Genomic DNA, 26,422 nt, shown 5'->3' on the forward strand with positions numbered 1-26,422 from the left:
AGTGTTTGAGGACATATCTGGGATCCTTGGAAACCAATTAACATGGAATTGCAGATTTATAAAAGCAGCATTATTTATACTATACACAAATGCATCATAAATCTTGATTATTATAACCTTTAGTAATGCAGAACACAGGAACACCTGCTGTTAATTTACATGCTCTCGGTTAGACTGTTTGTTTAGTCATCTTCCTTTTACAGGTTATAGAGGATGTAGTCTGCACTTCTCCGATAATGGAGTTGGCCAGAACTAGGGCCCATCATCTTTTGGACAGATTGCATTTCCTGTCTGGCAGCAGCTTCTCACAATTCAACCGAAAATTATTATTAATTCTGTATCCTAACCTCACAATGACAAATGTGATATTTCCATTCCATTAACCGACATTGCACTTCGTACTCACACCACAATGATTGTTTCTGAATTAGGCTATTTTCTGGTCCTTCATGGTTTAAAAATACACAAAAACATAATGCAGAGTGCCGCCTTGGACCATGCATATGTTCATCCGGATATTCCTGTCTCCACTCACAGCACAGGTGCCTCTTCTTTATATCGTTCAAAACACATTTGACAGAACATGGCTTCATTATCTTCCTGTTAATGTTGACCACTCTGGTCACAGTGAACGTGTTCTGGAATATATCAACATCCCTTAGATCTGTCAAGAAAATACTCACCATCTAAACCAACGTTGGACCTCTGCAGCTTAAAATTGCTCACAAACCCCATCCCACTCTTATCACAAGTGCGGTTTCTATCATAAGATGCGGCTGCAATAGAAAATGCTCAAACCTCCTTAGGTTAATAAATAACAATATAAAATGTGTCAGTATTAGAGGTAAACTTTGCAAAAATGTTGATGATCGGCAGGTTTTATATAAATGCCGATCTCTGCAGCTTATTTGTGACTTTTACTCAGGCAATAGTAATCCCTTTAAGATACCCACCACATGTCAATCCTGAGCCCGGTGATACATTACTTTGATAGTCTGCAAAGCTATACTGACCCTAGATAAAACTGATCTCCCTTATACTGCATTATACCTAAACAATTCTGTATTGTTTGAAGTTTCTGATGCCATGTTTACTGCATCAATAAGAAATTATTCTGTACAATTTATTCTTGAAACAATAAACGCACATCGCAGGTCTCTGTGCAAGCAAGTGTGGTTTTATAGAATTGTTTAAAATTGATTCATCAATAGCGGTTACTATGCAAATATACAAATATGAACTGCAAGACACAGGACAGTGATTGGAAACTTACATTAAAGGTCTCATTCCTGTTAATTATTCCACAGAGTACAGTAAGTTAATGGAAGACAGCCGACAGGAATGTTTTTATAATAATTATTCTCATATATTAAATAGCATCATTTGTTGTATTCTTAACATTTAGGGGACAAGGTTAACTAGCGGTGTATGCCATTGATCAGATTCAGAGTAGTCCAGTTTACACTGGTTATCTATACAAGTGTAAATTTCAATCATAGATACAAATCTACATATTATGTTAGGAAAACAATTATTCGAGCATTATACATTATCTCTCATTTTGTGGGGATTTGGAACTGGGTTTAATTTGTTACTAATGTTGAGTTCTGTTGGCAGAGATTGGTTATCTAGCTCCACAAATTGATGGTAGAGATCTTGAGGTCAGATTGCACCGGTTACCACTTGCTTAAGCGAAGGAGGATTCTCTCCCCATCTTCAGGTCTGTAATCAGCAATACCTGATCAACGAAGACAAAGAAGGACATCAGTTACAAAAGAAACCAAAACATAGAAATAATTTATAAAACTTAAGCTGATCTTCTGCTACCTTAATAGTGATGAAATAACCTAGGTCATTTGAAGGAACACTCTAGCGACAGGAATACAAACATGTATTCCTGTCACTATAGTTCTGAAAACATTATTTAGGCCCTGGCTTCCCTGTAGGTAGTTTAAAAAGGAGAGTTTACTCACCTTTATTCCAGCGCAGAGCAGGTCTCCTCTCGGCTGGCTCCGTCCCTACTCCTCCCCCTTTGCTGAAATCGTAATTTCAGCAAATCCAATCCTTTTCAACAGAAAAGCATTGGGAGGCTATTCAGAATGTGTCAAAACGCCACGCTGTGCACATCAGCATCTCCTCACAGAGATTCATTGTATCAATGCATTTCTAGGTGGAACATTCAGCACCTCCATGCAGAGTGTGGAAACGCTGAATGTCAGTGTTGCACAACCCAGGAAGCACCTCTAGTGGCCACCTGAGTGACTGCCACTAGAGAAGTCCTTAGTCAGCAATGTAAACACTGCCTTTTCGTTAAATTAAAATGCGTGCAGGGACAGGCTAAAGACATCAGAACAACTACATTAAACTCTAGTTGTTCTGGTGACTATAATATCCATTTAATTGGTGTCCCACAAATCCTAAAGCTCGCAGGAATCACTGTATATGCCATAGGTCTACATGAAACAAAAATGGATTCTATTTTATAACATTTCATTACAGTGCTGATTAAATTACTTAAAATTGCATAGACTATTCCTCTAAATGGCAAATGACCCTGCATGCAAAGTTTAAAGGAACACTTCAAGCAAAATAACCACTACCCCACACTGTAGTGGTTATGGTGCCAGGGATGCCATGGCTTCCCCGCCCCCATTAAAAGTAGCCTTTTTAGTACAGTTTGACTTCTTACCTTGGAATCACCAGTTGCTGCTCCCTGCCTGCACTATTTGCAACAGAGAACCAGGAGCTCTCGGTCTGAGCAAATACATGCATTGCGGGGCTTAGCTCAGCAGAGGTGACAGACTCTTAGGAGCTCCGCTGGAATAGTGGGGACAGGGAGCAGAGCCTGGCATTCCCTAGGTAAAACTGACAATAAGCAAGCGCAAGGGCACTCTTGGCACAATACCTACTACAGCGCTGCTGTGGTTATGGCGCTTGGAGTGTACCTTTATCAGGCATATGTCGAGCCACAATGAAAATAGAACAGTGAATCAGGTAAGAAAGTGAAGATATTTTCTTCATTTAGTGAAAAGGAATACATGATATATTATGTGGGTTGAGATTTGAAAAAGTAAACAATGTGCGGTCTCACCTTCTACCAGAGAAATGTTTGGATGCTTAAGAAGCTGCCAGTAGGTTCTTTCCTCCAACGAGGCTGCTACCCCATTGACAGAGGACAAATATGGACCATATAGAGAATCCTTTGTTTCAAATCTATCGTAAAAATATAAAAAGTTTAAAACTTATAAACCAACTTTACGCAGTAGTTGTACACAAGTGTTAGCAAAGTCCTTGCAACCAGAGAAGGAGATCAGAGTGTTTCTTGACAAGGCGGTGTGAGTGCATGAGGCTCTAAATTTGTTTTGAAAATTAAATTCCCCGCCATCTATTGTATGTTCCAGATATTAATGCTACTCTTAAGAGAATTGGTTATTTTTATGGAATGCATGTGGCTTGTGAGGTTTACCCAGATAGCCACCATTTGGCTGCATGCCGTCTTTGACCACCACAAGAAGAGGATCTATTTTGCTGCAGGGAAGTGTTTGTTTGCCTAAATGGAGACAGTTCTTATAGCAATTCCCAATTATTCTCACTCAACATACTAGCTCAGAAGAAGCTATGCTAATAAAAAGTGCGAGGCATGGAAGATTTCAGGTGTATACTCATACTTTTTATGAGCCTGAACACAGACCCAATACATTTGTAATGAGAACAGATTATATACAATGGTACTAACTTGAAATTTGGATTCTGATTTTTTTCTTTTTGCAGGACGTCCAGAAGGGAGGAACGAGATGGGACATAAATATCATGGGTGATGGCCTGTCCTGGAGTTGCTTCCACTACAAGCTGGACTTTAAGAAGGTCTTCACCTGTACTAACCGCAGGGAGAACTGAACTGGGGTTTAACAATGTGTTATCTGGACAAGAAAAAAAAAAAAAAAAAAAAGAAAACATTTCATTTTAGAAGAAGGGGAGACATTTTTCACATCTTCCAGTTACAGGTGATTATTTAAGAATTCACAGATTCACCGAAAAATTTACGCTTAGCAGTGGGCAGTTCTGTGACCTTTAGCAAACCATGGTATGGTCCACAAAATATCCGAAGTAAACCAGAGTTTATTCACATCGAAATGAATTTGGTTTGAATGAATTAGCAAGAACAAAACATCTATTTGTATTGTTACCAGAACAAGTGTGATACAAGTCCTGCTTGCTTGGTTTCACAGTTTTATCGCCATCTAGTGTTACAAACTAAAGTTATGCTGTATGTGCATAAAAATATATATGTTAACAAATACATATTATTAATGAGGGACTATAAATCACATCATTTTGTTGGCTTCCCAGGATAGTGAATGACACCCAGTGAGAAGTCTGTACATATCACCATTTGCTAAACTACTTCAATTTGGTTTAATTCTTAGATCTACTGTATGTATAAGCACCCACTTGGCTTATTATTATTATTATTATTATTATTAAAGGTTTAAAAAGCAATGCATGGATAATACTTTACTCATGTAGTCATTGGCCACAACATTCATAGCAGACTGATCAAAGGGAAGACAGAGGTTAAACACCAAAAGTTTCATGGAGGTGAAGTTGTTATAGGCTGGAATTGTCAGTGTGCCGTCAAGGTTACAATTTTGTACACTACAAGAAGGTAAATGTATATGAACCTACATTTGAAGGGTTACTCCAAGTACAAAAACAATATTAGCTTAATGAAGTAGTTCATATAGCTCATGCACTTGCAATCTCTCTGCTCAATTATCTGCCCTTTAGGAGTTAAATTGCTTTGTTTATGCAGCCAAAGCCACGCCTTTCCCGGTTGTGACTCATGCAGCTTCCGTGAAAACAAGGTTTGATTTTTTTTTTTTTTTTTTTTTTTAATTCTTTATTTAGGTTGTGCATGAGTTAACAAGCAGATTTGCACTGCCACGATAACTAGTGCAATCAAAGCAGTATACATTAAACAACAACAGTGTGGGTTCATATACAATGCACATTTTCTTTTTTATGATAGCTAAGTAGTCCGTAGGCTAGAGATCAAGGTCTAGTCTAAGCTTTGCAGACATTGCGACGTGGGGCTTTGTTATCTAGACTGAGAATAGGTTAGTACACGCTTAATAGTAGAAGTACAATATGCTTGGGTTTGAGCCATATAACATGTGGGTGCAGGCATTATTTAGTTGACAAACATCTAGTGAGGTCCCTCCTGCAATCCCAGGCTAGTCTAAGATAAGATAATAAATTCACTTCAACTTATGCCACAACAGCGTGGTGCAAGATTGACGCCAGGGTTAGATATTGGCATATGAGTACGCACCTTTTTAGGCTCCAACCTCATTTTATAATAATAATAGTAAATGGAAAACATGCTAGTTATCAATTGAGAGAGAAAGATTAAATGTCGGTGAGCAATATCTTTAAACATAATAATGAGTTTTTAAGTGTGTTTCGTTTCACAGCCTAAATATACTCATCTAGCTTAGGCAATGTAGCATATCCCTGGCAGGGTTATCCGGCTAGCCTAAAAATTAGTAAAATTAGTACAATGAAGGCAGGGTTAACTTAGTGCACGTTATATGTCATAATGAGTTTACATTAGCGAGATCAGGCTTGCTATTCATGAGTGTGCTACTAGGATATGCGTATGCAGAAATTAGGGTATTTCAGGCTATATATACGTAAAAGTATAATGATCACTTAGATATGAACAGTATTAGAGTGATTCGACAGGCTGATATCCACCCTATGGCACACACATCACCATGTACTTGGCTGCTGCGATTGTATGGACTCCAAAAGAAAAATCAAAACAAACTTATATACATTGAAAATATAGAAAGATGTGTTAACTAAGGCATTAGATAGAGTCATTGGATACCGGGCATCCCGCAAGTTTGCAGATAAGTCTGAAAATCCAGTAGGTGCGGGTAGCTCAAAAGACTGAGTCAGCTCGTGTAGGTAGCGAGTCACGTAACAGTAATAAAGGATGAGAAAAATATGAATAAACTATGTCCGTGATGCAGAATTAACATTTGAAGTGTTTTCCTCTGCTACATGTGTAGAGACATATGCAGACGGTCGACAGGGGGGGGGTATGGTATGCCCGAAAGTGTGTCCAGTATTACTGAGCCCCAGTTCATGTAGTGGCTGCCGCGTATGAGTTTGCAGTGGGTCATCGGGGGACGAACTCCGGTGCGGCGGCTGCGTTCCTCCCCAGTGGGCGCTTGGGACCGGACATGTCTGTCACTGTGGCGAGTGCAGTCGTGGGGAGGTTCAGTAGTCCTAGTGCCTCCGTGGCCTCCTGCATATTATGGACTATGTGAGAGTTGCCTCCTCGTTCAATCTGAAGGGTGCGCCCTGGTCCCCAGCGGTACCGGACTTGGTGTAGTCGCAGGAGGGATGTAAATGGGCCCAGTGATCTCCTCCACGCCAATGTCCCCCCTGAGAGATCAGAGAAGAAGGAAAGTGTCATCCCCTCAAAGGTAAGTGTTGGTTGGCCTCTGACGGCTGCCAAGATTGCTAGCTTGTCACTGAGGGACTGGAACCGGACTATGAGGTCCCCTGTGGCGGTAGGTGGTGCTCTCGCTGACTTTGGTAAGCGGAATATGCCATCGAGGGTGATTGCTTTGGCTGATTTCGGGGTCACTAGCGTGGTGAGAAGTCTCCTTGCCAGATGTGGTAGTTCCGCCTCTGGGACGGAGTCCAGGACTCCCCTAAGTTTTAGGTTGTTGCGGCGAAGTTTATCCTCCTGGGAGGCCAGTTGCTGCTCGTGGAGCAGTGTTTGCTGCTGTAGGCTATGTATTGCCGCTTGCAGTTCTGTCATCTGTGTCTTGTGATTATTAACGGTGCCTTCCACAGCTCCCAGTCTGGTTGTGATGAGTTTAAAATCCTCTCTAAGCAGGGCCACATCTGCTGCTATCTTTCTATGGTGGTCTGCCATGAGTTCCCCTATAGCCTCCATAGTCACTGGGGTGGGTGCTTTCATGGGTGGTTGTGCCTGTACCAGTGTTTGTACCTGTGTGGTCTCGGGCTGTGGGGGGTCCCCATCCTCTCCTTCAGAGGTCCCGTCCGAAAAATCGGAGCATCCGCCATGCATGGCCGCCAAGTGCGCTCCGGTTGCGGCCTGTGCTTGTCGCCATAGCGCCCCGATATCCATGCTTTGTCGGGGTTTTTCGGCTTTTGCTTTTTTCGATTTTCGACCCATTGAGGTTGTGTGGGTCTCTGTGGGTGTCTGGAGCGGAGTTGGGTTGTGTTTGCTCGTTTGTATAAGGGGTTTGCTGGCTTAATTGACGGGAGCCCCGCAGCCATGCGACCGTCTGCTTCGACCGCTAAGCTCCGCCCCAGGGGTTTGATTTTTGCAGCAGTGTGTTTGTTTTAGAAAAGTAATTTTATCCTGCTGTGTTAATTGAACTTAAATCACACACTGGAGATTGCTACAGACTATAGCAGAGCAGGAGAGAAGTAAACACAAGGTACAATGTGAAGGTTAAAAAAAAAAAAAAAAAAAAACAGCTTTTATTTTTTTAAGGAACGGTGCATGGTGGCTGTTTGAGTCACAGCTAGGGGAGGTGTTACAAGGGCTACATAAACTAAAAATAAAGAAAATTGATCAGGCGACTGCAGGGGCATGATCTATGTACCAAAACCACTCCCTTGAGGAAAATATATTTTGGGGAGTACTGTGTCACTTTAAAACTCAATGTGTCAAACAATTTTTTTTGTTTAAAGGGCAGTGATGATTAGGGTTGGTGCTACCACACTGTTGCAGGCACCTGCCTTAGGATGTACCATCCTGGGGAGCACAATGTTTGGGTGACAGGTAGGAGCAGGACAGAACACTCCTCCAACCAATCACTCTGTTGTGTACAGATTTGTGGTAAAGGACCTTCTCTATACTATATTGCATTTGACAGGGAGCTGCTTAGAAACATAGAATGTGACGGCAGATAAGAACCAGTCGGCCCATCTAGTCTGCCCAATATTCCAATACTTGTATTAGTCCCTGGCCTTATCTTATAGTTAGGATAGCCTTATGCCTATCCCACGCATGCTTAAACGCCTTTACTGTGTTAACCTCTACCACTTCAGCTGGAAGGCTATTCCATGCATCCACTACCCTCTCAGTAAAGTAATACTTCCTGATATTATTGTTAAACCTTTGTCCCTCTAATTTAAGACTATGTCCTCTTGTTGTGGTAGTTTTTCTTCTTTTAAATATAGTCTCCCCCTTTACTGTGTTGATTCCCTTTATGTATTTAAATGTTTCTATCATATCCCCCCTGTCTCGTCTTTCCTCCAAGCTATACATGTTAAGATCCTTTAACCTTTCCTGGTAAGTTTTATCCTGCAATCCATGAACCAGTTTAGTAGCCCTTCTTTGAACTCTCTCTAAGGTATCAATATCCTTCTGAAGATATGGTCTCCAGTACTGTGTACAGTACTCCAAGTGAGGTCTCACCAGTGTTCTGTACAATGGCATGAGCACTTCCCTCTTTCTACTGCTAATACCTCTCCCTATACAACCAAGCATTCTGCTAGCATTTCCTGCTGCTCTATTACATTGTCTGCCTACCTTTAAGTCATCAGAAATAATCACCCCTAAATCCCTTTCCTCAGATGTTGAGGTTAGGACTCTATCAAATATTCTGTACTCTGCCCTTGGGTTTTTACGTCCAAGATGCATTATCTTGCACTTATCCACATTAAATGTCAGTTGCCACAACTCTGACCATTTTTCTAGTTTACCTAAATCATTTGCCATTTGGCTTATCCCTCCTGGAACATCAACCCTGTTACATATCTTAGTATCATCCGCAAAAAGACACACCTTACCATCAAGACCTTCTGCAATATCACTAATAAAAATATTAAAGAGAATGGGTCCAAGTACAGATCCCTGAGGTACCCCACTGGTGACAAGCCCAAGCTTCGAATATACTCCATTGACTACAACCCTCTGTTGCCTGTCACTCAGCCACTGCCTTACCCATTCAACAATATTGGAATCCAAACTCAAAGATTGTAGTTTGTTGATAAGCCTTCTATGTGCAACAGTGTCAAAAGCCTTACTGAAATCGAGGTAAGCAATGTCTACTGCACCACCCTGATCTATAATTTTAGTTACCCAATCAAAAAAATCAATAAGATTAGTTTGGCATGATCTCCCTGAAGTAAACCCATGTTGTCTCTGATCTTGAAATCCATGTGTTTTTAGATGTTCAACAATCCTATCCTTTAACATGGTTTCCATCACTTTCCCCACTACTGAAGTTAGGCTTACTGGCCTATAGTTGCCCGACTCCTCCCTATTACCTTTCTTGTGAATGGGCACAACATTCACTAACTTCCAATCTTCTGGGACTACTCCTGTTATCAATGATTGGTTAAATAAATCTGTTAATGGTTTTGCTAGTACACCACTAAGCTCTTTTAATAGCTTTGGGTGTATTCCATCAGGTCCCATTGACTTATTTGTCTTTACTTTTGACAGTTGAAATAGAACCTCTTCCTCTGTAAACTCACGTGTAATAAATGACTCATTTATCCTTTTTCTTAACTGAGGTCCCTTTCCTTCATTTTCATCTGTAAATACCGAACAAAAATATTCATTGAGGCAGTCAGCTAGACCTTTATCCTCATCTACATACCTTCCTTCTTTTGTTTTTAATCTAACTAATCCTTGTTTTACTTTTCTCTTCTCATTTATGTATCTAAAAAAGGTTTTATCCCCCTTTTTTACTGACTGCTATTTTCTCTTCTGTGTGTGATTTGGAAGCTCTTATAACTTGCTTAGCCTCTTTCTGCCTAATCTTATAGGTCATTCTGTCTTCCTCACTCTGGGTTTTTTTATAATTACTAAATGCTAACTTTTTGTTTTTTACTATTTTGGCTACATCTGTGGAGTACCACAGTGGTTTCTTGAATTTTTTGCTTTTACTGACAAGCCTAATGCAATTTTCTGTTGCCTTCAGTAGTGCAACTTTTAAATAATCCCATTTCTTTTGGACTCCATTTAAATTGCTCCAGTCTGATAATGACTCCTTTACACATATTCTAATTTTGGAAAAGTCTGTTTTTCTAAAGTCTAAAACTTTTGTTTTTGTGTGGTGTGACTCAGTCACTGTTCTTATATTAAACCACACTGACTGATGATCACTGGATCCTAAACTTTCACCTACAGTAATATCTGATACCAAATCTCCATTTGTTAACACTAAATCTAGTATGGCCTCTTTACGAGTTGGCTCCTCAACGACTTGTTTTAGAGACAATCCCAGTAGGGAGTTTAGAATATGTGTGCTCCTGGCACAAGTAGCTATTTTTGTTTTCCAATTTACATCAGGAAGATTAAAGTCACCCATGATGATAACTTCCCCCTTCATTGTCATTTTGGCTATTTCTTCAACTAGTAGATTATCTAACTCTTCAATTTGTCCTGGGGGCCTATAAATCACACCTACACGAGTTACTGTGTGATTACCAAATTCTAACGTAACCCAAACTGACTCTATGTTCGCCTCACTAACCTTTATTAGGCTAGATTTTATGCTATTCTTTACATACAGGGCCACCCCTCCCCCTTTCTTGCCTTCCCTGTCTTTTCTATATAAAGAGTACCCTGGTATTGCTATGTCCCAGTCATTTTTCTCATTATACCATGTCTCAGTAACAGCGACTAAATCTACACTATCAGTTGCCATTATTGCCACAAGTTCATGGATCTTATTCCCTAAACTGCGAGCATTTGTAGACATGACTCTAAGCTTATCATTTTTTAACACACTTGCTACAGGCACCTTCTGTCCTTGTTTTGGGGGACAATTGGATTGATGTTTTATCACCCTTTTGCCCCCCCCTCCTAGTTTAAATACATCCTAGCAAAACCTCTGAACTGCTCACTGAGAACATTTGTTCCCTTTTGAGAAAGATGCAAACCATCTTTTTTGTACAGTTTATTTCCATTCCAAACAGAGCTACCATGAGCAATAAAGCCAAATCCTTGCTCCCGACACCATTCACCAAGCCACAAGTTAAAGTCCCTAATACGCATCCGCCTGTCATTCTGAGTGTTATGCACAGGCAGAACTTCAGAGAATGACAATGTGGAAGCAACCTGCCGTATATCATTGGCAAAAACACTAAAAACTTCCTTAACCTCTGAAACCTCATTGCAAGCCAAGTCATTTGTCCCTAAATGGACAAGTACATCCAATTCCCCTTCCTGCTTTGCTTGCTTAACAATATTACAGATACGTCTCCTGTCTCTGTGAGCAGTAGCTCCGGGAAGACACCTCACAAGACCACCATTGTCCATCTCCACACCTCTTATGATGGAATCCCCCACCAACAACTGCTTTCTATTAGGCCTCACCATAGTCTTCAAGCCTCTCTGCACAACACCACTAGCCTCAGTGCCTCTCTGCACAACACCACTAGCCTCAGTGCCTCTCTGCACAACACCACTAGCCTCAGTGCCTCTCTGCACAACACCACTAGCCTCAGTGCCTCTCTGCACAACACCACTAGCCTCAGTGCCTCTCTGCACAACACCACTAGCCTCAGTGCCTCTCTGCACAACACCACTAGCCTCAGTGCCTCTCTGCACAACACCACTAGCCTCAGTGCCTCTCTGCACAACACCACTAGCCTCAGTGCCTCTCTGCACAACACCACTAGCCTCAGTGCCTCTCTGCACAACACCACTAGCCTCAGTGCCTCTCTGCACAACACCACTAGCCTCAGTGCCTCTCTGCACAACACCACTAGCCTCAGTGCCTCTCTGCACAACACCACTAGCCTCAGTGCCTCTCTGCACAACACCACTAGCCTCAGTGCCTCTCTGCACAACACCACTAGCCTCAGTGCCTCTCTGCACAACACCACTAGCCTCAGTGCCTCTGCACGACACCACTACACTCTGAAAGTGCAGAAAATGAATTATGTAGAGCAACAGACTGTGCAATATGCCTTTTATCCACAACTCCAAGTCTACCAGATCCTACAGTAATCCATCTGCCATTCCTAGTATGTCTCTGCGGCAGTGGCTTTGCAGCAGTTCCAGCCTGAGTTTGTTTACCAGATAATTTACAAATCTCAGACTTCAAAAATACAATCTCCTGCCGCAAGATAGAGAACTGTCTACAGATTAGACAACAACCAAACCTCCAAAAAGTGGAACGTGAAACAAATGCAAAGCAACTATTACACTGAACTAAGTCTGCCATTCCAATGAGTTGAATAATTTAAATCAAACAAACCTTAACTTTTTATTTATCCTCCTGAATACCTCGGATTACCTCCAGGTTATCTCCAGAATATCTCCAACCACACACACACTTAGAAGCAACACTCTCCAGAATATCTCCAACCACACACACACTTAGAAGCAACACTCTCCAGAATATCTCCAACCACACACACACTTAGAAGCAACACTTAGATGAAGCAACCAAGCTCTATTAGCCAAGCTAATGACAACTACCCTTATATACTCCTAAAATCACCTCCCACTAGGAATGTTTAACACCTGGGTAGGCCTCTGCTTATTAGCAAACAATAGCTAATTTAAATAGCAATCAATAGCAAGTAGCTACCTAATCCAATCAAATGCCTTATAATTACCAACAGGAAATCAAACCTTGTGCAGTCAGTAACCTTTTCCTACAGATGAATCTTACCAACAGGAAATCAAACCTTGTGCAGTCAGTAACCTTTTCCTACAGATGAATCTTACCTGTAACAGTAAAAAAGAACTCTTAGCACAACTCTTAGACAGTTGAAGCTTCTGTAAAACTCTCCAGAATATCTCCAACCACACACACACTTAGAAGCAACACTTAGATGAAGCAACCAAGCTCATATATATATATATATACACACACACACACACACACACACACACACACACGGTGTGTGTGAAGGCACTGTGTGTGGGTGTTGTGTGTGAAGGCACTGTGTGTGGGTGTTGTGTGTGTAGGCACTGTGTGTGGGTGTTGTGTGTGTAGGCACTGTGTGTGGGTGTTGTGTGTGGGTGTTGTGTGTGGGTGTTGTGTGTGTAGGCACTGTGTGTGGGTGTTGTGTGTGTAGGCACTGTGTGTAGGCACTGTGTGTAGGCACTGTGTGTGGGTGTTGTGTGTGTAGGCACTGTGTGTGGGTGTTGTGTGTGTGGGTGTTGTGTGTGGGTGTTGTGTGTGGGTGTTGTGTGTGGGTGTTGTGTGTGGGTGTTGTGTGTGGGTGTTGTGTGTGGGTGTTGTGTGTGGGTGTTGTGTGTGGGTGTTGTGTGTGGGTGTTGTGTGTGGGTGTTGTGTGTGGGTGTTGTGTGTGGGTGTTGTGTGTGGGTGTTGTGTGTGTAGGCACTGTGTGTGGGTGTTGTGTGTGTAGGCACTGTGTGTAGGCACTGTGTGTAGGCACTGTGTGTGGGTGTTGTGTGTGTAGGCACTGTGTGTGGGTGTTGTGTGTGTAGGCACTGTGTGTATGTATGTGTGTAGGCACTGTGTGTATGTATGTGTGTAGGCACTGTGTGTATGTATGTGTGTAGGCACTGTGTGTATGTATGTGTGTAGGCACTGTGTGTATGTATGTGTGTAAGGGTGCTGTGTGTGGGCACTGTGTGTGGGCGCTGGGGGTGTGTAAGGGTGCTGTGCGTGTAAGGGTGCTGTGCGTGTGTGTAAGGGTGCTGTGCGTGTGTGTAAGGGTGCTGTGCGTGTGTGTAAGGGTGCTGTGCGTGTGTGTAAGGGTGCTGTGCGTGTGTGTAAGGGTGCTGTGCGTGTGTGTAAGGGTGCTGTGCGTGTGTGTAAGGGTGCTGTGCGTGTGTGTAAGGGTGCTGTGCGTGTGCATTGTGTGGAGGTAGGTGGGCTAGAGTTCACTCTCGCGAGATCTGTGCGTTGCCATGGCAACGCTTAGATCTTGCTAGAGGAACCTGGCGGAGCTGCTGGCTAGAGCTCCCTGGGTCCTCTCCTGCCTCCCTCCATGCTGCTGTGGGCCGCACCGGCCCACAGAGGGAGGCACATAGCGCGTGCCGCAGGGATTAGGGTGTGCCCAGGCACACGCCGTGCGCATGCCTATGCAGATAGACACACACACGGTTACAGGCAACATCAAACAGTCACACATACAGTCACGCACACACACAGTTACAGGCATGCAGTCTCACATACAGTCACGCACACACACAGTTACAGGCATGCAGTCTCACACACACACTTACAGGCATGCAGTCTCACACAAATACACACAGTTATAGGCAGTTACAGGCAGACAGTTTTACACACACAGACACGCACAGAGACACTCTTACTTACAGACAGTGGGCTGGAGAAGGAGTGGATTCCCTGAAGTCCTTCCCTGAAGCCTGTGAAGAAGCAGACATTCCATCTTGCTGCACCTCCATGTGCAGCAGTAACCGGTAAGGGCCATATTAACCCCGCCCCCAGTTTGGCCCCGCCCCTGATTTGTGAAGCTCTGCCCCCACTTTTCCTCCGTGCGGCCAGTTCAGCAGCTCTTTGCTTGTGTGAGCTGTTCTGGCTGCCCGGCACCTTACTACCATGGGGGGGGGGGGGGGGGGGTACTGTGAGCCACAGCTCACACAGCCCCCTCCAGCACCCAGACCAGGGTCATGACACTCCCCACCCAGTGGCACCCGGGGCGGACCGCCCCCTCCCCCTTAGTATGCCACTGGTTATAATACACAATTTTGTATATTGTTTGGTTGGTAATTAACTTTGTATTGATTGTTAATGAGATGCCTTATATATTAGTGGTTTGTGCACTGTGGTGTTAGCTTGATAAAGTTCCCTGGAGGGATCGAAACGTTGCTGTATCTGTCCTGTTTTTCCAATAAATCTGCTGATTTATGAAGACCCTAAGTGTCTGGACTACTTTGCTTTTACTATATGTATAGAAACTTGACTTGGAGGGATAAAAAGGAGAATACAATACGCAAAAAAAAAAAATAATAAAAAAAAAAAAATACACAAAATTAGTAAAAGGGGAAAAAAGGGGTTTAATTGACCCATGGGACTGGACAGGCAAAAACACATTATGTGTGTGTCGGAGGGGGGTGACCCATTTATATAAATTATAGATATACAATAAACCATTTTGTGACTTACCAGTCTTAGAGGTACAGTCTACCTTTTCCACATCCAGGTAAGACTTGTGGTGTAAAACAGGCATTAACTGAGACATCATCATTGGGTTTGCAAACTTTCCTTGTTTGATGGCTTCCAGTAGGGAGTCTATGGTTTTGGAACAAGCCTGTGTATGTTTTATTCCCATGACAGAGAGGAACTGAAAGAAAAAAAAAAAAAAAAAAGAAAAAAAAAAAAAAAAAAAAAATCACATAATGTATTTGTTTAAGGACAGTAATGGAATGTTTAAGGACAGTATATATTTATCACAGATACACCAAAATGTCAGACTAAATGATCACTTAAAAGTAGAGAGGATAAAGAGCCATGTACACAATTACACAAATATTTTGCTACACATGTATTGCACAATGCTGCTATTGGTTTCTGGTCATTAACTTGTGTGTATCAGTAAATTAACCTGTATATTCATTGGAGCAAAAGGGTTTAAGAATATTAGTTTACAAAAGCACCTATACTGTCTAGATCTATAGGGGAAAGCCCATACAGGTGTGTAAATATCCCTGCTAAATAAGAACACACATACTCTCTCCCTCCCACCCACCTCCCCAAAAAAATTGAAAATTGACCTGGTGGAACATTCATTCTTTTGAACAGGTTGGGGTGTACAATAAATTATTTGATATTCTTTTTTCCCCCAGTGACTCCTCTATAACATAAATAACAGACTCAACTTTCAGGCTGTATGCAAAATGGTGTTCTAGTGATCAAATCCCCATTAATAAGCAGTCACTTTTGGTTTTAGGATAATAATCAGACAATCTGTAACCTGATGGGTTTTTTTCTGGCACCAAATTTGAGATAGTGGGCTACTTTTTTAGGAAGTGGCATAACACAAAACCATGCATTTTGTTCAGGATCACCCTCATCATTTGAGGTGCCTTGAGTGAGAAAAATTTAGCCATACATATAAAGCTAACTAACTAGTCAAAAATGTAATTGGACATGCCCATAAAGTTGTCAAGTCACACACACAAATATATATACATATATATATATACATACATATATATATATACATATATATATATACACACACATATATATATATACATATATATATATACACACATATATATATATATACACATATACATATATACATATATATATATATATATATATATATATATATCTCGTCAAATGCACATAGAAATATACAAAATCTCACTCACACACATACATGTAAAACACAGTTAAACAAGTATTATGCAGATACACATTATCATTCCTACACAGCCACACACCGAAACAAGTATACAGAGATACACTAACCCAAACTAAACACATATACTAACATTCATCCTAATAAACACCTATGAACACCCACAATAAAACACATACTTTGTTAATAACTCCATCTCCTTGTTTACATGCTGCCTGAGGAGGAAGGTGCACCATAATATTGCAACTTTTGTCCATGGTTGGGGAACAGGAGAAGAGCTGTGCGCTGACCAGCACAGCATATGGTCTACTCTGCATATGACATGCCATTCCGGCATTGGCTTCAGCTGAAATACCTGAACATGGAGGATCTACAAGTGTAGGTGGAGTGATCAAGTGAGTGGTTTTAAAGTGCCTGTCAGCTGCATGATCACAGGTAAGGCATCTGTGGAGCCCTAAATGAGAATGTCCCAGGGCTGAAGCCCCACTCAAGCAGCCTGATGGATAGCCTTGCCATCGGCAAAGCCAGCATGTTCTGGTTTATAAAATCGACTCTTATTTTTGACAGTATTTTTTTTATTTTAGGCTCACCTGAACAGCAAGGGGTGTGCTGTAAATATTTCCATATAATCCATCAGTACTTTTTTCATCCAATATCTTTTGTTTCACACTTTCGATAGCTTTACCAAGATGTCTTTTAAGGTCAGTGGGATATTCATCAGAACGTTTCAAGCACAAAAATGCAAGACCTGCCATGGCCTCGGTGTCTGCAAAAACAAGGACCATTACGGCCATTATGGCCCAAAGTCAATATGTTGTTGCCTTTATCTAGAAATGTGTTTAGAATGAATTATTATTAATAAGGTGTTTTTGTTTTTAACCATTTTATATCTTTAGTTTTCAATAGTCTATCTATGATATGATCTAAAACACAATAAAAGTACCAATACAATGGCAAGTAAAGTAAAAATATAATTTTTTAAAACAACTAAACCACACTATGTGATTAAAATGATCCCTTATAAACATTTGGATTAAATTATAGGTCTCACCAATAGAGATGCTCTCTCCATGGTCAAATTTATTGTGTTCTTCAGCATCCAGGAGTTTATTAATGATATGTTTATCCACTTTCTTTTTATTGACACATAGTGCCAAAACCCCTAGACTGTATTGGTAGTAGTTTGACTTGAGTCTTTGTTTCATCACTGGTATAGGAAAGAAAAAAAAAAACATAATAGAGGAAACATAGATAGAGGTTAAATAAAAGAAGCTAACAGACTAAAGTAATGAAGTAAAAAAAACACCACATACACAAGTCGGAAAGAATGTGCATCATAACAAGCAAACCTTTTCAGTTCTGGTGCAACACATTGGGACCTGATGCATTAAAGGAACACTCCATGCACACACACATATCTTCAGCTTGCTCTATGTTTCTGGAGTCTGTCACATATGTTCCATTTCAACAGAAATTGTCATTTTTATGCAGAAACGTCTGACTCACAGACAGGCAGGTTTTCTTACTCTTCTGTTAGCTGCACCGACCTGATGGAAGCACGCGCCTGCCTTTCCATCCCTTCTCAATGAGCTTTACTACATTCATTGAGAAGCCATGATCACACGCGTGTGCATGCAGCTCCAGCACGGAGGCTTCTAAATGAGTGGAGTATTTCAGTCTGTGGCAGGGAAAAGAGGAGGGCTTGTAAAAGCTGAAGACAAGAGATCTGCAGCTTCTGCAAGCAGTTTTTAAAATTTCTCCCAGCTTATACATGCAGGTTTAGCTAGTAATTATAGAGATTTATTTATTTTTTGGAGTGAACTAAATAAACCACGCAAAGATTGAGTGTTTTGAAAGGCACAAGAAGCAGGTCTTGTTACCAAAGATTCCAAGCTACCCCAAAAGTAATGTACCGGTATTGTTTTGTTATTTAAAAAGCAGACAAGAATCTCACTTAATGGAGATTAACGGAACACATAGGGTCAGCAACACAAACATGTATTGCTGACCCTATAGTGTTAAAACCACCATCTAGCCCCCCCAAATATTGTAAAATCTTATTTTCATTCCAGCCTGCTACTGCCTCTACCCCTGATCTGCCTGCTTAGCGGACATCATCAAAAGTGATGATCTCAGCCAATCACAACACTTTCACATAGGAAAGCATTGGATTGGCTGAGACTGTCAAGGAATCAGATCAGGGGCAGAGCCAGCACAGCCCTGGCCAATCAGCAACTCCTCATAGAGATGAAGTGAATCAATGCATTTCTATGAGGAAAGTTCAGTGTCTGCATGCAAAGGGTGGAGACACAGACCTGCAGTACTGCCCACTGTGCAGCACTGCCCCAGGAAGCATCTTTAGTAGTCATATAATGAGTGGCCAGTGGAGGTATCCCTAGGCTATAATGTAAACACTGCATTCTGAAAGTGTTGAACTCTGCAAAAATTTCAAATTTAAGGTCAAAACAGCATAACTGGAAACAGTCCATTTCGGTTGTTCTTCCAATTTTAGGTTGTGAATGATTGTTAAAGTGAATGAACCCCAAAATGACAATGACCCATGACTGCTTTTAAGTTGTTGATATCATTCGTGGTGATTTTTTGTATCTTACATTCACAATAAAAAAAAAAATAAAAAAAATTGGGGGAAAATAAAAAAATCCCATAATGAATATTTTCAAAAGTGTTCATTTAAAGAGACAATATAGAACACATGTCAAGTAAATAGTAACATTACCCAATTCTCTCTTCTCTTCATGAAGTTGCAATTTAAGGTTAGTAATTAACTTCTTGCTCTCTGGTGTGTCCATGTTCTCACAGGAAGCTTTCAGGGCCAGCAAGTGGAGGGCAAGAATGCCAGTGCTTGCTTCTTCTTTATTTGCACTGTTACACAAAACATTTTAATAAAACAATATGGTTACCTCTACTTTTGAGTTAAAATTTGCAGCTAGTATTTGACTAGCACTTGATGCAGCATGGACTCTGATGATTCAACATCCTGTGTTCCCCATTTTGTTTGTATATCTTTACATTGTAAGTTTTGTATTTATTGGTAAAAAAAAAACAAAAACCCCTACATAATTGTGTGCTAGACTTTTGCATTGAATTACTGTACACAATATGCAAATTATATAATATATATATATATATATATATATATATATATATATACACAGCTCTGCATGGAGGCACTGAATTTTCCTCATAGAGATGCAGTGATTTAATGCATCTCTATAAAGAGATCATCACTTCAGATAATGTTAGCCAAGGAGGCGGATCGGTGGTAGGGCCAGCACAATGCAAAAAAAAAAAAAAAAAAAGTTAGTTAACCATTTCTAAAGAGAGCAAGGGGGTGGGCAAGCCACCTAAATAGTGGGTTTAACACTATAGGGTCAGGAATACATGTTTGTGTTCCTGACCTTAGTGTTCTTTTAAATAAAAATAAAAAAAAAAAAAACATTTAGGGGAAGGCTGGGCAAAACACTCGAGTCAGCCAAGCTAAAGGAGGAAAAGGATAAACCCCACTGTCTGAAGGGGGAGCACCGGTTTAAGAGGGCACAAGTCGCTCCAGGCTAGGGGATTGGTTGCTTCTCCGTAGAGCAGGTTGTACCAGGCCGCACAAAGGAAATCAACATTAATAAACAAACAAGCACAACACTTAACTTTCAGAGTTAATTTACCTGCTAGCAAGAGTCTGCATAGAAACTTTGAGTTTTTGGAGATAATTAACCTCTGTTTGAAGATGGTGAGCTTCTGAAAGTCGAAGTCCAACGTAGACACTAGGATTCGCAATATTAGAAGTATCAAGTGTTGCTCTCAACAGTTTCAGATTTAGAGACTGAATCAGACGTGTATTTCCAGGTGGTATTTCTATTTCAACAAATAGAACAGCACATATTAAAGACTAATGACATTGAAAATTCAGAGATGAATTTCTGCTGTGCATTCGCAATAGCCTCCCAATGCTTTCCTATGGGAAAGCATTGGATTGGCTGAGATCATGAAGATTGATGATCTCAGCCATTAAGGCGGGCCCACTGCAGCGAAGGAGAAAAGGCGAGTAAAATACATTTTGACTCTAAATTGAGGGGGGCCTGAGGAAACAGCCTCTCCAGGTCTATAGTGTTTTTAATCCTAACACTATTCCTAAATGTTTCTTTAAATAACAGTTTTTGCAGCCCTAGTGGGTCACTCTATGCACCATTTCTAAAATATAAATAACAGCTATAAGCCAGCCCCCCACTCAGACACAGAAGAGGTTTCACTGCTACCTTTGCTGTGTCGATATTGTTCAACTTGTGACTACAGCATCCAGATGTGCACAGACAAGTAGGAAGTAAAGAGCTGAGTCGCATGGAAATTCATTGAAATCGGCAGATTAGAGCAACACTGACGAATTCACAAAGCTTTAACACCGAGCACTCTCATCGCCCTCTTCTAAACAAACCCTAAAATCCCATCTTTTAAAAAAAAAAAAAAAAATAATAATAGCTATTAACTCAGAATATCCTTTTCCCGGCTATTGCTGTATCAGCGCTTTGCACGACATGCTGCCTAAATACAAATTCATGGAGACTATCTACCGCTAGCATTGATCCTGAATTCACCCACAATGCACTACAACAAAAAATCAAGGGGGCAGTGCCTTATCATCACCACTAACAAGCACGCCTCCTCAAAAAAAATAAGTATGATGAAGAGCCCTGCTGAAGAGCTTTTGCATGAGAAAGCATTCATTATACATGCAATGACATTCTCCAAAACTGTGTTCTGTGCAGCACCAGCAAATGTAATGACACGCTTGCACTGTGTTTGCCTGTGACTAGTCTCTGGTGTCTTAATACGTGGGTTACCATAGCACAAAAGGGCCAGGAAAGTGAACTGTGCATGTGTTTGGAGGCTTCTTGTGGGATTGCGTGTGTGAAGAATGAACGGATTGTTGTGTATTGTGTGTAAATAGGCCAGTTTCAGTCGTGTTGTGTTTGTGGTGTAAAATGTTTGGCTAGGGCTGTAGAGAGTGAGAGAGAGTGTGTGTGTATAGGGGCTGTAGTGTGTATAAGGGTTGTAGTGTCTATAGGGGATCAGAATGCGTATGTATGTGTGTGTGTGCGTGGGGCCGCAGAGCATGTGTGCGTGATTCTCTGATCTCCCCGGTCTGACTTTTTATTTCAAATAATACATTGTTTTAACTCACCACATAACTTCACTTGAACAATAAAAAGCTGCAACAAAATGACCAAACCTGGCCATGTCGGAGCCATTATCTGAAAAAGACAACATTATTTACAAACTGAAATAAGGTTTAGTGTAAGGCAAGGTGTTCTATTTTTTGTACAGTAAAGTACTCTACAAACAGAGAAAAAGCATATTTTTATATTAAAGTGAGATATTTTGAGATAGACCTAATAGTGCTAAAAACATCAAATATACATCAACATTCTGAGTGGGTGCAAGGATATGTAATGGATATGGTAAAAGGAATGCCCTGTTGCCCTCCAATGACAGTGAACAAACCATCTGCTCACAGTTTGCATTCTAACCTGTTCGCCGAGTGCTGCTCCCCGACTCCTCTGGGGCTGGAAGCTCTCTGTCTCCGTTAAAACCAGCGGTGCAGGGCTTAGTTTTATAGACTGATAACAATCACTGCACTGCTGGGCTTAGCTTGGAAGAATTAACTAAAGCTAATATCAGGAGCTTACCATTTTCAGCACCAGAAGGAGAAGGGTGGGTAGCACGCTACTGACCAAGGTAAAAAGCCAAACAATTTGACTACTTGCGTGGGCGATGCCAGGGCAGTCCTGGAACCATACCTACTACAATGCACAGTAGTGGTTATGGAGTGTTCCTTTAAACCTAAATAATGTGCTGGACTAAGACAATTTACCAGTAGTCAGACACCACACCATACAGTATAATCATAAAATGGAGGCAAATTAAAACCAAAACATGGTTCAGTTACTAAGGGAATGTCTCCCAACTGGTGGTCTGCAGGGGTAAAGGGTATAAAAATAAGAAAATAAATAAAAAATAAACTTGTCCTGGACAAGGATTGAATACGTTAATATTGGGTCTCAGGCATGCAGATCAAATAGGAGTTCAACCAGAACAATAAAAAACACATAATGTAGAGAAGACTCTTGACAAACAATTGCAGGTTAGCCACAAGGGTTGAAGTACATCTACAGCAGTCCATTAATTGATGTGTCAGGTCCTGTCTAAATCGATGCAGGAATAAGAGAGAATGCTGGAGACATCCCAATCTCCAGTCTCTGGTGGTAGGCGTGATAGCAATTACTCCTCAGAACTCGAGGAATACATCAGAGTCTGTAGGCAATGCCAGGATAAAAAAAAAAAAAAAACAAAAAAAAAACAAAAGAGGACCTTTTTGACAATTATAGGGACACTCCAGACCTGTGATGAGTGTGTCCTATTTTTTTTCATTTTGCTAAAATTGCAGATTTCAACAGAAATTGACACTTTAATAAATGAACTGGGGATTCACCACGTTAGAGAGCTGGTCTATGTTCACAGAATATTCCCCCAAACTTAGATTAGAGGGATTACCTGCTCTGCTGCGCTCATCTATGCCAAATAGAATCTTTTCAAAGGCAAGGGGCTGGGAACCTAAATGGCAATTTTACCACTCTAGTGTCAGGAATACATATTTGTGCTCTTGACACTATAGTGTTCCTTTAAGTCCATCTTACCATTAATGGTCTAGATTCGAAGAAGCATTATTCAGCAAGATATTTCAAAATCCATTTAAGTTGATTCTGAATGGTTCATGAGAAAGCATTTGCAGTCATCAGATTTTCCATTTATTGGTTAACCAGAGTTCACAATGCATAGGTCACACTATCCAAAAATGTACACTCAGCATTTCTACAGTACAGGGGAAGTTGGAGCATGTCATTAGCAAACCTCTGAGAACTTTGTCTGCAATAAACATATTCAAGCAACTAACATGGACTTTAATTCCAGTTACTGCTGAAGCGAGACAGCTACACTGTCATATCAGCCACCTCGCAGCATGGATTTAGTGCTTATAACAACGTGCAAAAATCTCAAGAGGTTCAAAAGCGACTTTTTTAACCTAAAAAAATGTCAAAATGTTTGCAAAGTAATTAAATGAATTATAGATGTAAGAGTCCATTAATTTGAACTCTTCATTCTGGTGTTCTATCCTCTTGAGATGCCAAGTATCCATTATACGACATTCTCCAAATCTGCCATGTCAAAGTCTCTCTGAATGACTCCTCCTGATCACCCGACAGCCGGGCACTGTCACCTGATGTTGGCAAGATTGAGGGAAAATGTGCAGCAAGTGCTTATCAGTTCTCTGGAATTTACACCATTAAAAGGGACAATATAGTCACCCAGACCACTTCAGCTCATTGAAATGGTCTGGGTGCAGTGACCATGGCCTACTTAGTGCTGCAATGTAAAAGACTGCAGTTTTTGAGAAAATGCAAGAATTACATTGCAGGACTAGGACTGTCTCCAGTTGACTAGTCTAACGGACTGTGAGCACCAACCCAGATCGGAGCTGGAATTGGATAAGTACAGAATAGGTTTTTAACACTTACAGTGTTGGCAGGGGAGGGGGGACTCAGAGGGAGCTATTGTGTAAGGAATACAAATTTGTATTCCAAACACTATAGAATTCCTTTAAAGAAAATGTTTAGAATCACCTATAGCAACTTGTGTTGAACTTCCCCCCCCCCCCCCCCCACCCCACAAGATGCCTCTTTTCTGTCTTTTGGTGCAAATATTGGAGATAACATATGAATATCTTTGCAGCCCGCCTGCCCTGGGGCCACTTTGTGCTGTGGCTCAGACCAGCCCAAGACAGGAAAGATTTTTTCCTGTCTGATTCATGGCCGATTGCGTGCTGCCGCGGCAGCAAGTGTGCAGAGTGGCTGTCTACCTGCTTGCAGTCCGAGAGGAGCGTCTGGCCTGCTTGAGTAGAGAAGAGCAGGGCTGGAACAGCTCATCTTAAGGTAGGAGAAGAGGGGCTTGGGGGATATTCCGGTGTAGTGTTAAATTGGGGAAGGGAAGCAGTGTATTATTTGAAGGAGGGAGGGGGGCTAGTGCGTTAATTTGAAGGAGGGAGGGGGGCTAGTGCGTTAATTTGAAGGAGGGAGGGGGGCTAGTGCGTTAATTTGAAGGAGGGAGGGGGGCTAGTGCGTTAATTTGAAGGAGGGAGGGGGGCTAGTGCGTTAATTTGAAGGAGGGAGGGGGGCTAGTGCGTTAATTTGAAGGAGGGAGGGGGGCTAGTGCGTTAATTTGAAGGAGGGAGGGGGGCTAGTGCGTTAATTTGAAGGAGGGAGGGGGGCTAGTGCGTTAATTTGAAGGAGGGAGGGGGGCTAGTGTGTTAATTTGAAGGAGGGAGGGGGGCTAGTGTGTTAATTTGAAGGAGGGAGGGGGGCTAGTGTGTTAATTTGAAGGAGGGAGGGGGGCTAGTGTGTTAATTTGAAGGAGGGAGGGGGGCTAGTGTGTTAATTTGAAGGAGGGAGGGGGGCTAGTGTGTTAATTTGAAGGAGGGAGGGGGGAGTGTCTCACAGACACTTGACACTGGTGCCTCTGAGAAGCCCAGTTTTGGTCAAGCCTCTGGAAAATGGACCAGGATACGGCATCAGCAACATAATCATAAATGGACGCTCCACAGCTTTGCAACCACTACAGTTTTGTATTTGCTGAATGCTCTCCTTAGAGATGCATTGCGATATGGAACCTCTTTGAGGAATTACTGATTGGCTTAGTGAATAGATTGCAGCACACAGTAAGCCCCTTCGATTGTCGGAGAATATAAGTAATCATGATCTCAGCCAAGGGAGGAGTGGTGGCTGCAGCAACACGTGGCTACACTGGCGCAGCATAGGATACAAGGTGAGTAGGAATGCTTTATTTATTCACACTCGATTAACTTTGCAATTCCCTGATACCTTCATGACACTTACTGGTTTAGCGAATAACCCTTTGATATAACTACCTTCAGAAAACACACAGCCAGGCAAAACCAGCCTGGCCATGTAAGTGAACAAAATATCTACCTAAAATGCAAGGTGTAAGGAGATAATGACATACCTGTTCTGTATAAGTCTTTAGAGAAGCTCTTGCAACATGTTACATATTGTGGCTCAACACTGGCATAATGTGTGTATAGTCACATTAAATATGCTTATCTATACAGTAATAAACTATGCTGTCTCCCATGCCTATCTATGTATTGCTAACAATTACACTGGCCATTAGAAGGCTGGTATATATCAAGTGATCATATCTAGGACTGCACTAACCTACTTAGATATGATCTATGAGATATATATATATATATATATATATATATATATATATATATATCTCACATTTAGATTTTGGCACATTTATTTACTTTGAGTGTGAGACTGCAAGTTGTAAAAATAAAAAAATTGTATGCATTTAAATAATTGCAGCACTACATAGTACATAGCTTATTAAACTCCTTGAGCAGGGCCCTCAACCCCTCTGTACCTGTACGTCCATTTGTCTGGTTACAGTTACCTGTTAGTCCACCCATTGTACAGCGCTACGGAATTTGCTGGCGCTATATAAATAATAACATAATAATAATAATAATAATAATAATAAACTTGAAGCAGCTTTGTCTCAGTGTCCTTTTAAACTTTACAATTCCCTGTGCTGGCTTTTGAGGGTTTGATTAGATAAACTGCTAAAAAAAAAAGAGCTATGGCTGTGAACTGAAAACACTTATGTTAGTTTTCAAGTTTCTTTCCCCTTTTAGGAAGGTCTTCTACTTCACAACCTTTAAAATGTAGCTCAACTTCCATAAACACTGGCATTTAATTTTAATTGTGAACAGAAAATATTATTAGGACAAATCAAACTATTCATAAGCTTTACATAAAACATGCACATTAATCACAGAACATATGAAGCATTGTCAATACAGGAGCAGGACTCTGCATTGTTATAGTAAACTTACCTATTCTTGTACCTGATCCCAACTCCACGTTATTACAATGAGTAAAGGCTATTACCATGAACTGACTGAAAGCAAAGCTTGTTTTGTATGCTTCTAATCACATGACTT

The 26,422-nt window shown here is 41.2% G+C and overlaps 1 protein-coding gene across 1 annotated transcript; it reads right to left on the minus strand.

Moving 5' to 3' along the window:
* Window positions 1–1,166: 1,166 nt before the first annotated feature.
* On the minus strand, window positions 1,167–26,422 carry TCN2 (transcobalamin 2). The gene is made up of 10 exons (XM_063454171.1): window positions 26,315–26,422; window positions 21,524–21,593; window positions 20,010–20,199; window positions 19,067–19,212; window positions 17,381–17,536; window positions 16,920–17,095; window positions 15,126–15,303; window positions 3,737–3,920; window positions 3,092–3,213; window positions 1,167–1,738 (listed from the first exon to the last, which is right to left on the minus strand). Exons 2-10 carry the CDS (start codon window positions 21,588–21,590, stop codon window positions 1,677–1,679), a joined length of 1,281 nt encoding a protein of 426 aa, XP_063310241.1. The 5' UTR covers window positions 21,591–21,593; window positions 26,315–26,422; the 3' UTR covers window positions 1,167–1,676.

Source organism: Pelobates fuscus, chromosome 5, assembly GCF_036172605.1.
Source record: "Pelobates fuscus isolate aPelFus1 chromosome 5, aPelFus1.pri, whole genome shotgun sequence".
In the NCBI taxonomy this organism is placed as follows: Eukaryota; Metazoa; Chordata; class Amphibia; order Anura; family Pelobatidae; genus Pelobates; species Pelobates fuscus.

Bases quoted from the DNA above. Each gene is read 5' to 3' on its own strand.
- TCN2 (XM_063454171.1), bottom strand. From the start codon at position 21,590: ATGGCTCCGACATGGCCAGGTTTGGTCATTTTGTTGCAGCTTTTTATT. The intron at 19,213-20,009 runs GTAAATTAACTC...TTTGTGTAACAG, and splicing joins ATGCAGACTCTTGCTAGCAG to TGCAAATAAAGAAGAAGCAA. The intron at 15,304-16,919 runs GTGAGCCTAAAA...TTTTTCTTTCAG, and splicing joins GCACACCCCTTGCTGTTCAG to TTCCTCTCTGTCATGGGAAT.